Source organism: Protopterus annectens, chromosome 3.part1 (genome assembly GCF_019279795.1).
Source record: "Protopterus annectens isolate FY-2018-M chromosome 3.part1, PAN1.0, whole genome shotgun sequence".
Lineage (NCBI taxonomy): Eukaryota > Metazoa > Chordata > Ceratodontiformes > Protopteridae > Protopterus > Protopterus annectens.
The window spans coordinates 1,783,304,005-1,783,325,422 of NC_056732.1; the positions used below are offsets into that span (position 1 = coordinate 1,783,304,005).

Below are 21,418 nucleotides of genomic sequence, written 5' to 3' on the forward strand. Positions count from 1 at the left end.
GTAATCATAATCATTAGTAAATTGCACATATTGTAGGTAGGAGAAACAGTCATACAGGGGAGAAAGAGAATAATATAACAGAGAGAGAGTAGGATCTGAGTAGTTAAGTGTGTGAAGTTAAGGGGGCTTACACTGTATTTCACAGGTACACCTGGGATTATTTAAATAGTGAGTTTTTACTGCAGCTTTAAAGGCTATTAGGCAGTCAAGCTGAGTAATGTATGAGAGGAGGCTATCCCATACTTTGGCAATATTGCAGGAATATAGGCATTTTCCTGCTCTTTTGTTGGGTTTAGCTACATTTAAGAGTCTTTCTGAAGACCGGAGGGTTCTAGTTGGGGTGTATATGTGTAAGATATACTGGAGTGCAGGACAGCTATCCGGTTTGAAAATTAGCTTATGAGTCAGTGTTAACTGAGTATAATAGAGATAATGGTGAAATTTAAACCAGGCCAGGTTTGAGATAGCTTTGCAGTGGTGTGAGCAGCTGGGCATATTAGAGACAAATTTTGCTATCTTGTAGTAGCAAGATTGCAGCTTATTACTGAAGGATGTACGGAGGATGGTAAAAATCGGGGCTCCATACAAGAGGCATGGGATAAGCAAACTGTTGCTAGTTTTATCTTTGTTTATCTAGGTAGAGTCTATGTTGGTATAGTTTGCCAAGTTTGAAATGTGTTTTCTTTATTGAGATTGTGTTGTTCAAAACAGAGTTTGTTATCAATGCTCATTCCTAAAAGTTTTGCAGATAGCACCTGTTCTATTTCTGTATTGTTATGTGAAAAAATCTTGAATTCTGCAGCTGGAGGTTTTGATGAAAATAGTAGCAATTTAGTTTTTGGGTTCAGCATTAATTGGGCATCATTTAGTCAGGTTTCTATGGATGTAAATGCATCTTGGGTGATCTGGAGGTTAGTGAAATTGTTGGGAGGATGAGATGATAGTTGAATCATCCACATATTGAATTAGTATGCTTTGTTGGGAGACTTTATTAAGATCATTAATGAATATATTAAAGAGTAGTGGTCCTAAAATGGACCCTTGTAAGACTCATAGGTTCATAGGTAGGTACTAGGCTATCGGCCCTGGGGCCTATACAAGCCCAGCCAAAAAGGTACCCTGGCTTTTGCCACCCAAGAAAATTATTTTCCTGTGCCACTGTCGAGCAGAGCCACAGAGGTGATCCCCGGGGTGAATTTCCTATTTCCCATCCAATCATCAAGATTTTTCTTGAAGAGTGCTAATGAGGAGCTTTGTTTGATATAGATAGGTAGTTTATTCCAGAGTATGGGAAGTCTCTGGGATAGGAATCTATCCCTCCGGCATGTTCTGTTTATTGTGGTGACAAGGTTTAGGTCCCTAGAGCGTGTAGCCCGGAGGGATTGGAATTTCTTTAAGTGGAGCATGTCCAACAGCTCTTGGTTTGACATAGCTTTGTATGTTAGGCAGAGATCACCTCTGAGTAGGCGATATGGGACGGAGTAAAGCTGATGTTTTTTGAGACGGTCTGCGTAGGGCATCTGTCTGAGGCCGGTAATCCTCTTTGTGAGGTATTTTTGCGGCCTTTCCAGTTGTTGTAAGGGGTGTTGTACTCTATAATGGGTCTAATGAGTGATGAGTTCAGGGGAACAATGACTTCTTTTTTTCTGGATGAGAAACATTTTGTGATGAGGTGTGCCATGTAGAAGGATTTCCTGACTACTGTGGCGATGTGATTATCAAAGGAGAGACTACTGTCCACCTGTGTCCCAAGGTCTCTTATCACACTTTCGGTGTTAAGTATACTACCGCCTATGTTGTAGTTCATGGGTACAGAGTTTTTACCAAAGGGGATGACAATGCACATTTTAGCAAATATGCTTGAGGCCATGACTCCTGTGTTATTTGTCAGATACTCTGATTGTTGGTTTTGCCATCTAACCGACTGTTGTCTATCATTTAGGTAAGAGGAAAACCAGGTTAATACGCTTAACGAGCATCCAGTTTTTTCTAAAAATAGTAATAAAGTAGGGTGTGATACTGTGTCAAAAGTCTTTGATAGGTCTAACAGGAGTACTGAAGTTGACAGGCCAGCATCAAGAGCTTTATTCACGGTATCAGTTAAAGGACAGTAAAGCTGTGGTTGTGCTTTGTCCAGGGCGGAATCCATGTTGAGTGGGAGCTAGGAGGTTGTTGTTAATGAGGTGATTTAGTAGTTGGGACTGTATGCATTTTTCTAGGATTTTTGATAGTGGGGAGAGAATGGAGATTGGCCAGTAATTTGAGAGATTGTGTGCATTACCACTTTTGTGTAGTGGCGTTATAATGAACTTTTTCCACAACTGGGGGACATAAGATTCAGAGACTGAATGATTAATAAGAATACTTACAGGGTAAGCTATGTATAGCTTTGACAGCAAGTTGTAAGTATTCAGGTGGTAAGTTATCAGCAGAGAGTGAACAGGGCTTTAGTTTGGTTAGCCATTTTAGAATTAGGGAGGGAGGTACTGGTTGTAGTGATAAAGGAGGATTTGGGTGGGTTATTGTTAGAGGTAGATATGGGTCTGTTTGTGTGGTATTTTGGGAGTTAGGGTTGCTTTTTGTAGATGAATCCTTGACTAGTTTTTGAATGGTGTCAATGAAATTGGTGTTAGATATTTGTGCTATCTGGTGAGGGTCTTTTGTTGGGAGCAGGTGATGGATTTTGAAAGTTACCAGGATTAAGCAGGTTACAAGAGAAAAATGACAATGAGTACAAGAGCGAGTACCCAGACTTACCCCCCCATCTGGACCCATGTTGGTACTTATTCCTGTGTCCGTGCAGGTTGGGAGATTTGATGTTTGACATTGTTCACTCTTGTGGTCTTCAGCATTCACATCTTGCAACCTACTGATCACATTATTTTAGGATTCAAAATTGTAACAAATGCAAATCTGATGGTAAACCACATCCCTCCATCTATCTCTGTATCTATCTATCTCCACCTATCTCACCATCCATCTCTCCATCCATCTATCTATCTATCTATCTATCTATCTATCTATCTATCTATCTATCTATCTATCTATCTATCTTTCTATCTATTTGTCTTACAGATGAGCAAAACATGTGCAACTGCTTTGATTTCTGTATTGCAGAACCTACAGCTGTCTGCCTCTCACTTGCGTATAGATTCTTTGAACCATTAAGTACGCAGTTCCCTATCTTGAGCGCCTATTATTAACTTTTCATCCTTTGGTTTAAATTCACCTTATCTTAGCCATTCATGCTGTAAATCACGATCAACATGTATTCATGGCAGTTCTCTACACTGCTTTTTCTTCTGGCCATGACCTTAGTATTTTCTCTCTTTGTTTGCACTTTTTCTTTGTACCTGCCATTTTCCACCTTCTGAGTTGATTTCCAAACCCACTCTTTTCTCAAAATGCTTCTACTGTAATCTAAGGCAGGATATCATCTTAGACGCATGGTCCTTTATGGTTTACAACTTATGGTAACTTTGGAACTAATGATGTATCGAACATGTATACAATCCCACAGCTGAAGACCTATGGAAATAGTCAGTTTACTGAGGGGGTATATAATTTTGCCATCCAGTGTTTTTCATACATAAGCAACTTTTTATTTACCTGTCTAAATTATTCAACATGTTTTGGGGACAGTCAATCACACCAAGGCTATAGGTTGTACAGGGAGAGCAAGCTAACTTACAACTTGAGCTTTACTTCTAGATGTCAAGGCAGTTTTCAGTATTAACTTCCATCTTCAGAATTCATCTTTATTAAACTTTTGTTTTAATTTGTTCATGTTGCACTGGTGACCATTCAGCTCTTCTTAGATAGTTATTTCAGACTTCTTGTTGCAGTCCTTTTAAATAACAGTTCTCTCCTAGGGTGATTTATTTCTTTTCTTTTAACTCCCAAACTATGTAGCCCATTTTTTTCCTCACAGGGAGAACAGTCATCACTGTCAAATTAATTTCCTCAGTGAGGTGAGAGCTGATAACAGGTCCAGCATCTAGGCAGACATCAGGGTATCCTTCCCCGGTCCCAGGAGACCCAAACACTGCTTGACAGCTTCCAAGAGATGACAGTGCTGCCATTTTGTCGGAGAAGCATGCAAGATTTCCCATGTGACTGCTCCCAATCTTCAGGATTGGGCGTTGGTATAATGGTTAAGGTGTTTACTTCATAAATATAAAGCACAGGGTTTGATTCTTACCTTTGGAAGGCAAATTGACTAGGCTTCAAATAGCACACAGAGAAAGCTAGCCTAGTAATTACCTAAAAATATGGCTATGCTGCAGCAGCATGACCCTCGGACCCAGACTTTGGGGGCTGCAATAACCAGAAATCCCATTGGGTGTTATCCAAGTGATGGGCAAAGCCACCTTCCCCGTCCCCAGGATTTTCATGCTAGAAAACCCACCTCTCTCCTCCTCATAATGTACAAGTCATATCCCACTAACACCTATCCTCCCAATTTGCTTCCTTCAGCTTCCTCACCTGCTAATCAAACATGGGGTGTCTGGGATGCATTTATGGCTTTTATCACTCTGAACCTTGGTATGGGTAGAATAACTTTTCTTGATGCTTCTGTTTCCCTGCTACAAATGTTACATTCACTCATTTATAAAGGGTGACATTTTGTATAATCTTAAAATGTTTTAATTTTTATAGTTGTGGCCTTCTTTGCTTCAGGAGAGCTATACAACGTTTAATCATCCAGAAATAGGAGGTGGAACATCATTTGTTACAGCTATTTTCTTGAAGTCAAACAGTAACCGTGAGTCTGGTCTGGTGAGTAAACTGCTTATTAGATTCAGGGAAGGTCAAAACAGTTATGTTGATTTATATAATCTTAAAATGTTTTAAACTTTTATAGTTGTGGCCTTCTTTGCTTCAGGTGAGCTGTACAATGTTTAATCATCCAGAAGTAGGAGGTGGAACATCATTTGTTACAGCTATTTTCTTGAAGTCAAACAGTAACCATTAGTCTGGTCTGGTGAGTAAACTGCTTATTAGATTCAGGGAAGGTCAAAACAGTTATGTTGATGCCGTACCATAGTACTGTTTCTTGTAAAACCCTTTCCACATGTATGACATTTATGTGGTTTTTGTCCTGTGTGCATATACTGATGTTTTAACATGGTACTCTCCCTTATAAAACCTTTGCCGCACATGGCACACTTATATGGTTTGTGCTTAGTGTGGACATACTGATGTACGATCATGTTACCTTTCAGTGCAAAACCCCTGCCACAAGTGGGACATTTGTACGGTTTCTGTCCCGTGTGGATAATCTCATGAGATGCTAAATTTGACTTGGCTGTGAACCCTTTATCGCATGTTGTACATTTATAAGGCTTCTGTTCGCTGTGGATGTATTGATGTTGTATCATGTAACTTTTACTTGTAAAAGCTTTGCCACATGTGGCACATTTATATCTTTTGTGACCCGTATGGATATGCTGATGCCTCACCATATCTTCCTTTGATGCAAAGCTCTTGTTACACGTGGTACATTTATGTGGTTTTTGCCCACTGTGGATATGTTGATGTCTTACAAAGACTGCCTTTAAGGCAAAAATCCTGCTGCATATAGCACATTTATAGGGTTTCTGCTTAGTATGGCTAGTTTGATGTGATATCAGGCTTTGCTTAGCTGTAAAACACTTGTCGCAAAGGTCACATTTGTAGGGTTTCATGCCGGTGTGAATAGACTGATGTTTTATCATGTTAGCTTTCTGAGTAAAATCCTTACCACATGTGGTACATACATAGGGTTTCAGTCCTGTGTGGATCACTTGATGAATCACTAAGCTGCTTTTAGTCATAAAATCCTTGTTACATGTGACACACTTATAAGGTTTCTGTCCAGTATCATTAATCGGATGTGCTCCTGGACTGTGGTCATTTGTAAACCTGCAATTACTCCATCTGGAAGATCGCTCACCTCCTTGCGTTTGCATGTGCATTTTTTGTTTACTTTTCTTAAATCTTTCATTACTTCCCACATGATTATACGTTGTGCTTTCTGTTTGCACAGGGTCATGTCTTTCAAATGACAGCTTATCTGACCAAGTGTTATCACATGCAGAATTAAAGTATTTCACATGTGATGACCGATGACTTGGATCTGCAATGAAAAAAAATACACCAAGGTATAATGAGCTACAATGAATGTTCGTTTTCTTATCCAAATTGATGTTTAGTGCATTCTCACACAAACATTTTTTTTAATCTGTAATGAAGTGTTGTATAACATTTCAGCAAAAATGTGTTGCAAACACACAGCCTTACCTGACTTCTTATTACACCTTACACTTACCTTTAACTACACCTAACATTACTGTTTATTTTTAAACGTTTATACAGACTTTAAAACATGCATTCAATTTAGTTACTATGAAACATGCAGCTTCAAGTAATGTCATCAGTGTTGCTCATAAGCATTTAAAATAAACCCTCCTCAGAGACAATAACAATGAATTAAACCCTCCTTAAAGACAATAACAGTAAGTAAATGTAAACTCTCCAACATTAAATTATATTACAATAAACCCTCCTCTGGGGATAATACCAATACCTTAAATTAAATTAAAAAAAAAAAAAACTCTTCCCAGAGATAAAAACAAACCAGGCTAATTAAAATCAGAATAATAACATTTCCATAAATCTCAAGGGTAATTACACTTAGATGAGTTTTTTTTTCCTTTTAAAAGATTACAATTTTGGGATTCCAAGATGGCCACAAAGCACTGAGCACACACCGTCTACAGCTATTTACATCCTTTTATTATAACCCGCGGGCATTTAATTTTACAAATAGTGATAAATATTATTCAACAGGTACACAAGAAAAAGGAAATCAGCAACATTTTGGGATTTTCTCAACATTTTGCCTGACTTATCCTGTGTTTATCTCTTCAGTGACTGACTGGGTGGGTGCAGCCACATGGTCACAGGCCTCTCTTCAGAAACGGAGTTCTGGACTTGAGATCGTAAAAGGAAAGGAGACCAAATCATATTGTTCCAATTTATAGTAAATATTAAAAGAAATTCAGCCAAAGATGACTACTTAGCAAGATTCTATGGAAACTCTAACATCTAAGACAAAACTATCCTCTATAGTTACCCCAGAGAAGGATGTAATATCTAAGAGACAGAAAATCATTAAAACACAGGAATCTAAAAAAGGAGCCTCAAAAACCAAAGGGGAACCTGCATTTACAGTGGATAACATTAAATCAGCCTTGCAACCTCTCCAGGATGATATAAAAAGCTTCTCAGACAAGCTTAACTCTTTTGACTCTAATTTGGATCAAATAATTACAAGGCTTAACCTCACTGAAACTAAAACTGAAGAAAATGCGAAGAAAATACAGGATTTACAAGCAAAAGTAAGTTTAAATGACAAAACTATCTGTGATCTGCAACATAAAATAATTGATTTAGAAGCACGTAGTAGAAGAAATAACATTATAATAAGAGGTACCCCAGAAAAGTTTGACCAAACTCAAATATTATATTAACAGAAATCTTCAAAACAGTTTTTGACAACAAACCTCTCACTAAGGACACTGTAAGTGAAAGAGCTCACAGAGCACTATGTAGAACACAATATGAAACTACTCCTACACAAATATATGCCAGGTTACTAAATGCTGCACATGCAGATATAATTCTTATGGCTGCAAAAAAGAAAAGCACTATTACATGTAGAGGACACAAAATTACAGTTTCCCAGGACCTTCCACAACAAACCAAGGTTCAAAGGCAAGCTCTGGCTCCTTTTTGTGCATTTTTAATTAAAAATAAAACACGTTTTCAAATGAAGTATCCAGCTACCCTCTCCTTACAATGACCACAAATATCTAATTCAGGGGTGGCTCGTGCTATTGGACTGCAGGACTGCAGCCCCCCAGCTGTAAAAATGAAAAATAAACAGAAATAAAACAAAAACAAAAATAAAATAAAATAAAATTAAAAGAGTCCCGGATCATTGCATATGCCTACTCGCGGCATTTCCTGCTATCCGAACTGCTGGTGAACCAGTCTGGACCATGCTCACAAAATCCAGACTTTCTCACCAGCAGTCCAGATTAGAAATACAGCACTGAATTTGCAAATTTCCCAGAAGTCTATGCAGTTGCAACTACATAGACAGGAAGGGGATCGGACTGCAACATCTGCAGGCTGGTGCTCTCGCAGGAAGGAGAATCACGGAAGGGTAAGGACTTGCTTGCTGCAGGATGGATTGTACAGCTCATTGTCATGGGCTTTTAGCTGCACTTCCTATATGGATGGATCATCGCAGGCTTTTAGCTGCTGCAAGGGACTTTCTATATGGATGAGCTCGACTGCAATGGATGATGGATTAACTGGTGTGTGTGACTTTCTATATGGAGGAGCTTGACTGCAATGGATGATTTCTGTTTGCTGCAGATGGATTAACAGGTGTGTGTGTGTGTGTGTGTGTGTGTGTGTGTGTGTGTGTGTGTATAATGCCCCAGTTGCTACATGGTGGTGGGTAGAGAACAAGGCTTGAACCCTGTACCTTGGGCCCAAGTGGCAAGAGCCTGAATTCCCTACCCACCACTAGTTGTAAAAAATTTGCAGATGTTTGCCTCATATTTGTTCTGTTCCTCATAAAATCTATGGTTTCTGTATTTTTGTTTCTTGACGCAGTTAGTGGTGCAGTGGTGCACTGGTAGCATTGTTGCCTAACAGCTGCAGGTTCTCTTGGCTGGGGTGCCTTCTGTGTGGAGTCTGCATGTCCTCCCTGTGTTTGTGTGGGTTTGTTTTGGTGTCCTCCCATCTTGCAAGGACATGTGTCTGGCATGTTTCTCCCTGGCCTCTGCTGAAAATTGGGTTTTGTTCCAAGTCAGACTTTAAAGGTTAACAAATGTTAAATAAAAATGACAAGCATTTGAATTTCAGACTTCATATTCTTCAGAAAGTATATGGTAACACAAAACCTTGTATTCTAGCAATTTTTGAAGTTTATAAGATGGATATTTGAAATTTGTCCCTATTTTGGGACTGCATTCCCCCATTATTGGCTTTGTCCAGGTTTTTTGTGCTAAGGTTGAGAGCTGTGGTGAGAAATGAATTCACTGAATATGTTTGGGGGCCGTATTCCCCCATTACTGGCTTTGCCTTGTCTACGTGTTTTTTGCTAACAGGTTGAGAGCAATGGTGAGAACTGAATTCACTGAATATGTTTGGGGGCTGTATTCCCCCATTATTGGCTTTGTTCAGGTGTTTTGTGCTAAGAGGTTGACAGCTATGGTGAGAACTGAATTCACTAACTGGTAGCCATTTAAGTTTCAGTCTTCCTCTTTTTCATAAAGCAGATGATTTGGCATAATGGTATGTTGCTCTGACTGTTTTGCACAGGGTCCTGGGTTCAATACTTGGCAATAAAATGTATGTTGGTAACACAGCATTTTATTATAGCAACTTTTCATCATTATACAAGCAATGTTTAAAATGTGTCCCTGGTTTTTGGGCTTTTGTCCCCCCTCAATACATTTTGGCTTTTTCCAGACTTCTTGTGCTGCAAAGTTCAGAGATACAGCTGAGTGTCAAGTAGATTTTACAAGAAGCTGAAAGCTGCAGGGGAACAAAAGTTTAGTGCTGCTTATGCTGAGTCCACTTGCATTGTTAATAGCACAACAGGTAGTGTACTTGGTTCTGATGCAGAAGGCTGTGAGTTCTACTCCCACAGTAGGTACATGTATTGCTGATACTGTACTGTGTTGTAAAGGGGGTGGATGCTGCAGTCCTTTTTGGCAAAAATACCTAGTAACTATGAACCTGTTATCAGTTTGCCATCCATTCCCTATTGCAATATTACTAGCTTATCATTTTATCAATGCAACATAGGCAATTTATTCCTCAAGGGCAACAGGCACTTTATTTGTAGATGAAACAATGAAATATAAAGTTGTTTGCTAGCAGCAACCTCTTCATTAGTTACAGATTTCTTTAATGTGGAATTATTTAGAGGACTTATACTTCTTCAGAGATTATGCATATTTACTGATAATGGTGGACTGTAGAAGTTTGAGTAGACTTTTATGATGGAAATGTTCTGAACTGGGCAGTTTTGTCATTATTAGTGCATGCATTTTGTTTTATTGTTTACTGGAAAACTGTTCTGAATTTGGCAGTTTTGTCATTATTGGTGCATGCGTTTTGTTTCATTGTTTACTGGAAAAAATGTTCACAACAATAAATTTAAAGCCCTCTAACAACTGAACTGTATTATACAAGGAATATAATTTAGTACAATCAGGAAGGTGTATCAAAGAGCACATGTATGGTTCATGTGCAAGGGGCCTATGATTTGAAAACAGTCCAAAGTTTTATTTATTTTATTTATTTATTTTACATTTGTTAACCGGGGGTGTCCGACTGAGCCGAAAAGGCCCTTTTTCAGCAGAGGCCCGGGGAGAAAAGCTCCACAAAGAAATATTACAGATACATTTAGTTATTTAGACATGATCAGTATACACACAAATTACAGGAGACATGTTTTTACAGTGGTATGCGGCACATAAACAGTTACAGTGGAGAGAACAAACAAAAAAATATTAATTTAAAAAATAAAGGTAATTAATAGATGTGTGGTGTACAGCTGAAATTTGGAACATACATAGTACACAGGTACAGTACATACATTGTAGATTAGCCAGTGTTTGTGAGTAAGATTGAAAACTATTATCAAGTGCTCTAGATTTTGTCTGTATGTATGTGTTATCCACTTTCACTAGCCTGGGGAGCAATCATGGCACTGCCAACTTTCCTTGAGATGTTGCCTGATGAGGTCTTTAAAGGAGGCTTTGGATGATGTGTTTTGAATGCTTGTAGGGACAGAGTTCCATTTTAGCCACTGAACTACTATATAGTGCATCTCCAAAGCTATTGTAGCTGTTGGTGACTTCTAGTAGTAGTTTGCTTGATGATCTAAGAGGCCTTTTGGCTGAGTGATGTTGTACTAGGTTTTTGAGGGCAGGACACTTATTGGGGAGGTAATAGATAGAATGACAGAGGCAGAGCTGATTGTAGATTAGGAGGTTGGGCAGTTCAAGCCAGTGGAGCTGTCTCAAAGCAGTACAGTGATGAATTCTGTATGAGCGATTTGCAGCAAAGAGGGCAATTCTGTTATAGCAGGCTTCCATTTTGCTTATTTCAGTTTTGTTGAGATTCGTCAGAATGGGAGATGCATAGAGTAGGGTGGATAGAAGTTGGGAGTGAGCAATGGCTGATCTTGTGTTGTTGGTAAGAAATGGTTTGATACGGTAGAGAGACCCCAGTTTGGTATGTACTTTTTTAATAGTTAAGTTGAGATGACTATCAAATTTTAGGTGGGAGTCTATGGTTATTCCCAATAGCTAAGCCTGTGCCACTGGAGCAATTGGAGTAGCATTAGTGGAGTAGATAGTGGAATTGACTGTTAGTGTTTTTGTTAGAACTGGTTATAATCATAAGCTGAGTTTTCTTTGAACTGAGGATAAGTTGGGCTTTGGTAAGGTAGTTTTCAACATCAGAGAATGCTAGTTGAGTTGTTTGCAGGAGGGTGGGAATGTTTTGTGCAGCACAGATTAAGGTAGTGTCATCTGCATACTGAATTATAGATGCATGCTGTGTGGAGGTATGGAGGTCATTTGTGAAGACTGTGAATAGTAGTGGTCCTAAGATGGAATCCTGTGAGACTCCTATAGTTATGGGCAGCTGAGGAGAGAGAATTTTCCCAGTTCACAGCTTGGTACCTGTCAGTTAAGTAGCTTTGGAACCAGGTAAGAGTGGAATTTGATGGATGATATTGGTTTAGTTTGTTTAGCAGGATTTGGTGTGAGACTGTCTCAAATGATTTGGACATATCCAAGAAAAGAGTTGACACTTGTAGGCCTTCATTTTTGAGATGGTTTACTGTGTCTGTGAAGCAGAGGAGAGCTGTAGTGGTACTATGGGCAGGTCTGAAACCATGCTGAGTAGGTGACAGGATGTTGCTGTCTAGGAGATAGTTTAGCATCTGGGTATGGATGCATTTTTTTAGGATTTTGGCCAGGGGGGAGAGCAAAGCAATGGGTCTGTAGTTATTAAGTTCAGTGGAGGTCCCGCCTTTATGTATGGGTGTAACATAGGATATTTTCCAGAGTTTTGGCACATAGTTTTCAACAATTGATCTGTTTATGAGATTGGAGACTGGGATAGCAATAGCATCTACTGTGAGTTTCAAGAAATAGCTGGGGAGAAGGTCGGCTGCTGTTGATGAGGTTTTTAGTTTGGAGAGCATGCTTTTGATTGAAGTGGTGGGAACTGTTTTGAGGGTAAAGCTTGTATTAGTGTTATTTGTGTTGGGGGGGATAGTGAGGAAGGAATTGTCCTGTGATACTAAGGATAGAATTGAGTTGACAAAGTGGGAGTTGAATTGTGTTTCGATGGGAACTTTAGTGTCAGGGGTGGTTGGTTTGGGTGTAGCCTTTTGGGTGGATTTTAGTAGCTGGTTTACATTTTTCCCAAATTTTTGCGGGTTGTGTTGGTATTTAGTTTGTAATGTTGTGTAGTAGGATTTTTTTGTCCAGCCTAATGTATTTTTTTGCACGGTTGCGCAGTTCTTGGTACTTAGTTAGGCTTTGTGTTCTTTGTTTTTTTTTATAGTAAAGCCAGACAGTGTCTCTGGACTCTCTGGAAGTTAATCTTTATCTGCCACTGGCAAAATTTATTTTCTTTGAATGTGGGTTTCAATGCTGTTTCAATGAATGTGAGTTTCAAGGGCAGAGAAGTTTTAATGCTAAGTCTGTTTTCATTGTGAGACTGCATTGCTATGTTTAGCAGATGTCTTGGTGTTTGTGCGATAAAATGAAAAATAAAACTTTCAAATTAAGTCCAAATCATCAAAGAAGTAAAAAGCAGTATGCACATTAGTGTTTATGGTAAATGGGGTGAAATAGCCAAGTAATGGTTCATTGAAATGGCTGCGGGGGGGGGGGGCTCAATTTGACCATGATTTTGTGAGGGGGAAGGGCGGCAAACTCAAAGACAGCCCTGGCTGAACTATACCTCCCAACTGTCCAGATTTTCACAGAATTAATAGATTTTTGCTTCTTATTTTTGGTTTGTTCCTCATAAAATTTGTGGTTTTCTGGCAAATCATTTAGGAATTAAGTCACTAAATAATGACACACTGAGTTTCAGACTTCATAACCTTCAGAAAAATGCATTCTAAAGTAAGACCTGTTCTATCAACTGTCTCAGTTTATACAAGAGCAATTTTTAGTACTGTTTATATGTTCACCAAATATATTTGGCCTTGTCCAGATTTATTAAATTAACAGGTTGAGAGGTACATGCAAATAAATTGCTTTATAGAATTAGGCATAGCCAAACCTGTCAACTGTCCCCGATTTTGGCTCAAAATGTTGCTCTTCCCCTAATAATCCCTCTGCAAAATAGCAATTTTGGAAGAAAACGTGGAGAGTTTACAATTAAGAAATAACTGCAATAATCAGAGTTATAGATTATTTTTATTTCAGAAATGCATGTAGATTCTTTTATTTTTGTCAGCTGCTCAAGTTAGCAGTACTAATATTAAAAAAGTGTCCCTTCTTTGACAAGTTCCCAGCTGTATTGTGTGGCTATTTTATATTTTTGCATCACATTGTTGGTCCATTTTTCGTAAAATTCTGTTTTTTTTGGCAAATTAGTGGCAACTCATTAAAGACTGAAGTTAGAAAATAATGACAGACATTTGAGTTTCAGATTTCATACCATTCAGAAAATTCATACTAATGCAAGACCTACTATTCTATTATCTTTCTAAGTTTATGAATGCAATATTTCAAAATTGTCCTTATTTTTGGGCCTTTGTCCCACTTCTATGTATGGCTTTGTCCAGATTTCTTGCTCTGAGGTTGAGAGGTATGAAAAATGTGTTACAGTCAGCCAGAGACATTTCAAATTGTGACATACTTGTTGCACCGCACTCCACCATGTAGTGACTCTGGATGTGTCGAAGCAAGGCAAGGAGTAGTTATGCAGTGTAAATGTGCAGAGTATCCCCACATCCAATGTAGACACAAGTACTAGAGTAGCTTTTTATCTGTCCTTGATTTTGCAGAATTGTCTGGTTTCTGTCATATTTTTGTACTGTTAATTTATGCTTATTATTACTCAGAAAGTGCCTGTTGCTATGTGTTTAAGTAGCAGTGCTTTAATGACCATCAGGTAAGCTTGTCTGACATCGTAAGATGCAAGTAAGCTTTAATAAGCATACTGTTAAAGAATTGCCAACATTGAAAGCCTTTCTGTTGTTGCCATGCAGAGAATACTTACATAACTAGATAATGTATAAACCTTGGGTATTGAAATGCATATAACAGTATTTGTAATAAAGGACAGGATTACATTATTTTAAGAAGCTCATTACACTTGTTGTAGACTTCCAGTGATCTCTGAGGGCTTTACCTGTAAACTAAACAGAATGCCAATCTATCATATGTGGTCCATATCCTGTGCAGTAATCCTTTAAGCAGTTTAGTTATCCTGAGCTTTCTTGTCTGCTTTTCATTTTTTACTTTGATCATATTTTCCCCATGAAACAAGTAGATAGTTGTCAGGCAGCAGGTCTTTTTTGGATAAGAAACAGATATTGCTACTTTCAGCATGTTACCTGGTAATTTTATAAAGCTGAATATAAATTATAATTAGAACTGCAGTGCAAGGAGAAGTGGTTTGAGTTGAGTGCTGCTTGTTTTTCTTATACTTGATTTTGACTGGCATTCCAGTAATGTATTTAAAAAGTAATTTATTTTTTCATGCCTCACAACCTTTTTGTTTCCATCTAGATATTAAGTAAGCTGTCATGCAGCCAATGCATTGAAATATTTTTTTTTCTTCTACACTTCATTTTGTCTTGATTGGACTCTCATAATTACGGTTTAGCACCCAGGGCAGTATATTTAATTAAAGTTAGTTTTTGTGGTTTTGAGCATAGCTCCTCCCCTTTCTAGTTGGCCACACCCCTTCCCATTGACCCCCACCCATTCAGCTGTCTCCTGTAGCCCCCCTTTGATTTGAAGTCACCAGCCGCCACTGATCTAATTCACACAGTGGATGAAGTAAAAAAAAAAACATTCATGAGAGCTTTCAATGAATTACCTGAGCAGAAAACCAGTTATAAGTTTAAGAATTACACCAGCTAAATAGCCATTATATTTCTATATCCTTATAAGGCTTTGAGCAAATGAGTTCCAGGAAGAGAGAGAAGGAAAAATAAACAAATACTTTGCTCTGACCTATATGGAACCAAAAGCTTGCCACAAATGTTTTCCTGTCAGGATTAATGTATATGGCTCAAAATATACAATAAAATGCAATTGAACTGTCACTGTTTCATTAAATGGCATTAAAAATCTAAGTCAAAGTACATTTTTCTTATCAAGTTAAACTCTTACGTAATCAATAGTAAATCCAAAGGCACACCATGGACTGGGATATGTAGAAATCCTTTAATAGTAAAACCAGGTCAAAACAGTAAGCGCTTTCGCGTTGCACAGAACGCTTCTTCAGACTTAATGAATTTTCAAACCAAACTTGGCATTTAAATAGCTGTTAATAAATCAAACTGACCAATGACAAAGCATGTGAAAAAATAGGTAGAACAAAGCCCTACCAAAATAAAAGGTTCCTATTGGTGCTAAAATCTAACACTTATCACAGATACCCCTATACATATTCTATGGTATAAATGCATCACTTTAAATACAATGCGCATATATTTAACACAAAACAGTTAATATGTATAAAAACTATAATACATAGTTATCATCCATCTAAAACCAACAAAAAACACTAAAGGCAATATAAAATGCTAAAATTATCATAAAAACTTCATATGTACATGGGTATGTATACTCAAAGCAAAAAACGTAATCACTTTCATGTGTATGTGCAACCTTATACAGCTGATAAAAACAGCTAAATGTATATATGTCAAGAAACAACTGTCCTAGAAAACTACCAAAAGAAGTGCACTGCATAACATAGAATAACATTCACTTCTAGGGGCATGCTCCTAACCATAAAAATATCCTTTGGAAAGCATTATATACAAACAAATGACACAAAACATTTAATATATACTTCAACATTACCTAAAAGTACAAGATACAAAAGCACTATATGGTAGTATAGCAATATGTTAAAGCTACTAACAAGACAGTGCTACAAAAACAATACTGCAGCAACCTCTTTCAGTCATACCTAACCATGTACATTTACCCAAAACTAAGGGACATATTCACTTTACATGTGGGCATAAAAGCTTTATATGTGCAGATGAAGAAACCATGCATGATAGACTAGATATGTGTAACACAACTATCACACCAAGACTTACTCAAGACCTCATTAAATCACATTGCATCTAAAAATACAGAACCTACACCTGACCATGATATGTAGAAAAATCTAGCGATTAAATGGCCTATCTTTCAAAAAGGGTTTCAGACTCACTTTCTCATACAGGCCATGCCCCTTGTCTGCCTGATATCTCAAGATCCATTTAGTCTCTTACTTTTCCGTATAAGAATTTAGCCATTTAATCGCTAGATTTTTCTACATATCATGGTCAGGAGTAGGTTCTGTATTTTTAGATGTAATGTGATTTAATGAGGTCTTGAGTAAGTCTTGGTGTGATAGTTGTGTTACACATATCTAGTCTATCATGCATACTGCTTTTTACTTCTATGATGATTTGGACTTCATCTTACTATTAAAGAATTTCTACATATCCCAGTCCATGGTGTGCCTTTGGACTTACTACTGACTATTCATTTTCTTATCATTAAAGCACTTCACCCTGAAGACAGAGTTCTTTACTAAAAGTCTTACATAACTTGAAGAAACAACATCTAAACATCTTCTTTTTAGGGTGAACTCATCTCTAACTGTAAATGAACTCACATGGAGTACAGCTGGGTGTTTACTGTGCTTTTTGTCTCTCCTAAAGGTTGTTTCCCATGTCGGTCAAGTAAGTGATGTTCGGACCTGTTTATCTCGGTCATGGGGCTCTCTGTGGCCTTCCTGGGCCTTGTTTTGCACTCCAAGCCTTTTCCTGGGCTTCCAGAGCTGTTTCAAAGTTCTATTACCCAGAATTCAATGGGAACATCGGCAGATGACGTCACGAAGTCGGGAGGTCGCCATAATAGAAGCAGTGCTTCACTGAGATTGCTGTAGTCGCTGTTACATTGTACTGTATTAAAATAACTGTTCTTTGTTGCTACCAAGCATCCTGTGCCCTGCAGTAGCTGCAGGACAATGTTTCTAAAAGTACTGTACATATGTTTTCCTCTTATAATGTTCAAGTACCACTTTTACATTTATACATAACATTTTTGTGCATGATCCCCCCCACTCTCTTTACTAGTCTACTGCTAATGATGTGTACCAGGGCTTTAAGTTGGGTAGTGGGGAACACAGACTCACATACACAAAATGTTTAAATGCTACGACACTGCCACTTTAGAATTCTGCTAGAGTATTCTGCATAAAGTTTCTTTCTTTCCCCGACCACACTCATATCTCATCATTCACATCACAGAAAGTACACTAGAAATTATTTTTTCACATATGGGTTAATGAACATTTCCTAAATTTTCTGAAAGGGAAATGAGCACCTGTTATGTATGTATGTCTTTATGGCAGTTAACTAAAGCTTGTTAAACTAAGGGGTACTGAATAACTAGAAATCTTACCCACATGCATTCTTACACCCATGCTGGATCTCATTTACTGCATTGGAATGTCTTGATGGTTGCTTTCTTTTTAATTTATGTTGCATTAGATAGAATTGCTTGCAACAGACTGCCTTAATGCTTTAATATTTATGCATGCTGTTCTTGTTTTAACAGAGGTGTTGTAATGCAACTTGATGCAAATGTTTTTTACCCTCCTTTTCTGTTGTTCCTGGACTTGGCATATTACAACTACAGACTAGGGATGCTAGTCACACATACAGCTAAGGTTTTATTTTGTCAGAGAGAGGACAGTCTATATTGGATATATATTACTGACGGATAGACTAATAGAATTGATTGGACGCTATCTTGCTGGTCATCATCATAAGCAAAGGATGCGCATCCTCTATAATCGAAGTAGACTATTTGCTTCCTGATTCTTCTATCTGTGCTTTTGCTGAAGGGCAATTACAATAGTTTTGTCATACCTAGGTCAGGTTCTAGTGGTTTTCAACTACCTTAACTTTGCCATAGACATAATGATAACAGCCTGACTAGGGCATAGACTTAATGATAACAGCCTGACTAGTGCACAGACTTAATGATAACAGCCTGACTAGGGCACAGACTTAATGATAACAGCCTGACTAGTGCATAGACTTAATGATAACAGCCTGACTAGTGCACAGACTTAATGATAACAGCCTGACTAGTGCATAGACTTAATGATAACAGCCTGACTAGTGCACAGACTTAATGATAACAGCCTGACTAGGGCATAGACTTAATGATAACAGCCTGACTAGGGCATAGACTTAATGATAACAGCCTGACTAGCGCATAGACTTAATGATACCAGCCTGACTAATGCATAGACTTCACAATAACAGCCTGACTAGTGCATAGACTGAATGATAACAGCCTGACTAGTGCATAGACTTAATGATAGCAGCCTGACTAGGGCACACACTTAATGATAGCAGCCTGACTAGTGCAGAGACTTAACAATTACAGCCTGACTAGTGCATAAACTTAATGATAACAGCCTGACTAGTGTATAGACGTAATGATAACAGCCTTAGTGCCTAGACTTAACGATAACAGCCTGACTAGTGCAGAGACTTAATGATAACAGCCTGACAAGTGCGTAGACTTAATGATAACAGCCTGATTGGTGCATAGCCTTAATGATAACAGCCTGGCTAGTGCACAGACTTAATGATAACAGCCGGACTAGTGCACAGACTTAATGATAACAGCCTGACTATGCATACACTTAATGATAACAGCCTGACTTAAGCATAGACTTAACGATAACAGCCTGACTAGTGCATAGATTTAATGACAACAGCCTGATTAGTGCACAGACTTAATGATAACAGCCTGAATAGGGCATAGACTTAATGATAACAGCCTGACTAGTGCATACACTTAACGATAACAGCCTGACTAAAGCAAAGACTTAACGATAACAGCCTGGTTAGTGCACAGACAATGTTAACAGCCTGATTAGTGCACAGACTTAATGATAACAGCCTGAATAGGGCACAGACTTAATGATAACAGCCTGACTAGTGCATACACTTAATGATAACAGCCTGACTAAAGCATAGACTTAACAATAACAGCCTGGCTAGTGCACGGACTTAATGATAACAGCCTGATTAGTGCACAGAATTAATGATAACAGCCTGAATAGGGCACAGACTTAACGATAGCAGCCTGACTACTGCATGCACTTAATGATAACAGCCTGACTAAAGCATAGACTTAACGATAACAGCCTGACTAGCGCATAGACTTAATGATAGCCTGAGTAGCGCACAGACTTAATGATAACAGCCTGACTAGGGCATAGACTTAATGATAACAGCCTGACTAGCGCACAGACTTAATGATAACAGCCTGACTAGGGGACAGACTTAATGATAACAGCCTGACTACTGCATAGACGTAATGATAACAGCCTGACTAGTGCACAGACTTAATGATAACAGCCTGACTCCTGCACAGACTTAATAACAGCCTGACTAGGGCATAGACTTAATCATAACAGCTTGACTAGTGCATAGACTTAATGATAACAGCCTGACTAGGGCATAGACTTAACGATAACAGCCTGACTAGTGCACAGACTTAATGATAACAGCTTGACTAGGGCAGAGACTTAATGATAACAACCTGACTAGTGCATAGACTTAATGAAAACAGCCTGACTAGTGCATAGACTTAACGATAACATGCTGACTAGTGCAGAGACTTAATGATAACACCTTGACTAGTGCACAAACTTAATAACAGCCTGACTAGTGCATAGACTTAATGATAACAAACTGACTAGTGCACAGACTTAATGTTAGCAGTCTGACTTGTGTATATACTTAATGATAACAGCTTGACTAGGGCACAGACTGAATGATAACAGCCTGACTAGTGAATAGACTTAACGATAGCAGCCTGACTAGTGCATAGACTTAACGATAACAGCCTGACTACTGAATAGACTTAACGATAACAGCCTGACTAGTGCATAGACTTAACGATAACAGCCTGACTAGTGCATAGACTGAATGATAACAGCCTGACTAGTGCATAGACTGAATTATAACAGACTGACTAGTGCACAGACTGAATAATAACAGCCTGACTAGTGCATAGACTTAATGATAGCAGCCTGACTAGGGCACACACTTAATGATAGCAGCCTGACTAGTGCATAGACTTAACGATAACAGCCTGACTAGTGAATAGACTTAACGATAACAGCCTGACTAGTGACTAGACGTAATCATAACAGCCTGACTAGTGCATAGACTTAATGATAACAGCATGACTTGTGCATAGACTTACTGATAACACCCTGACTAGTGCATAGACTTAATGAAAACAGCCTGACTAGTGCATAGACTTAACGATAACAGCCTGACTAGTGCACAGACTTAACAATAACAGCCTGACTAGTGCACAGACTGAATGATAACAGACTGACTAGTGCATAGACTGAATGATAACAGCCTGACTAGGGCACAGACTTAATGATAACAGCCTGACTAGTGCACAGACTTAGTGAAAACAGCCTGCCTAGTGCATAGACTGAATGACTGAATTCTCATCTGCTTATTTATTATTTTTTATTTATTACGTAATCTGGAGGTAACAACATGTTGTTGTCATACGGGTTTATTTATGCTGTTGTTTGTAATCAGTTTCAGGCATATTTGGTATTGTTTTATGATTGTCCAAGTCTGTCAGTTGACTCTAGCATCCTCTAAGGTTTCTTATTGTAGTATGATTGTTCAGTGATGTCCGTTATTGTTACGATTATCGGCTCCTGGGGACTGAGATGCGGCCAGACTTGTGTCTATGGACTTGTTGCCAGGCCTTGCACTCTAGTCACAATCATTTTTGTTGCGTTTTGCCTCATATTTGACTTCAGGACTTTCATTTTGTCCGATTGTCAAGGGGATTTTGGTATTGTTTTTTAGCATCCTCTAAAGCCTCCTGTTATAGTATGGTTGTTCATTGTAATGTTCGTTATTGTCACAATTGTCGGTCTCTGGAGACTGAGATGCGGCCAGACTTAGGTCTATGGACGTGTTGCCAGGCCTTGCATTCTAGTGACGATCGCCTTGCTGCTTCTTGTTTTACATTTGACTTCAGGACACCTATTTTGTCCGAATGTCAAGGGG

The 21,418-nt window shown here is 38.4% G+C and overlaps 1 protein-coding gene across 4 annotated transcripts in view; it reads right to left on the reverse strand.

Annotated features, from left to right (window-relative positions):
* Nucleotides 1-3,047: 3,047 nt before the first annotated feature.
* The window catches only part of LOC122798669 (zinc finger protein 436-like), a 364,886-nt gene continuing 346,515 nt past the window's right edge, over nt 3,048-21,418 (reverse strand). For all 4 annotated transcript variants that reach the window (XM_044067761.1, XM_044067762.1, XM_044067760.1 and 1 more), the window contains one exon: nt 3,048-6,118. In XM_044067761.1, the coding sequence (XP_043923696.1) occupies nt 5,007-6,118 (1,112 nt within the window). In that variant the 3' untranslated portion in view covers nt 3,048-5,006. The remainder of the gene's footprint in view (nt 6,119-21,418) is intronic.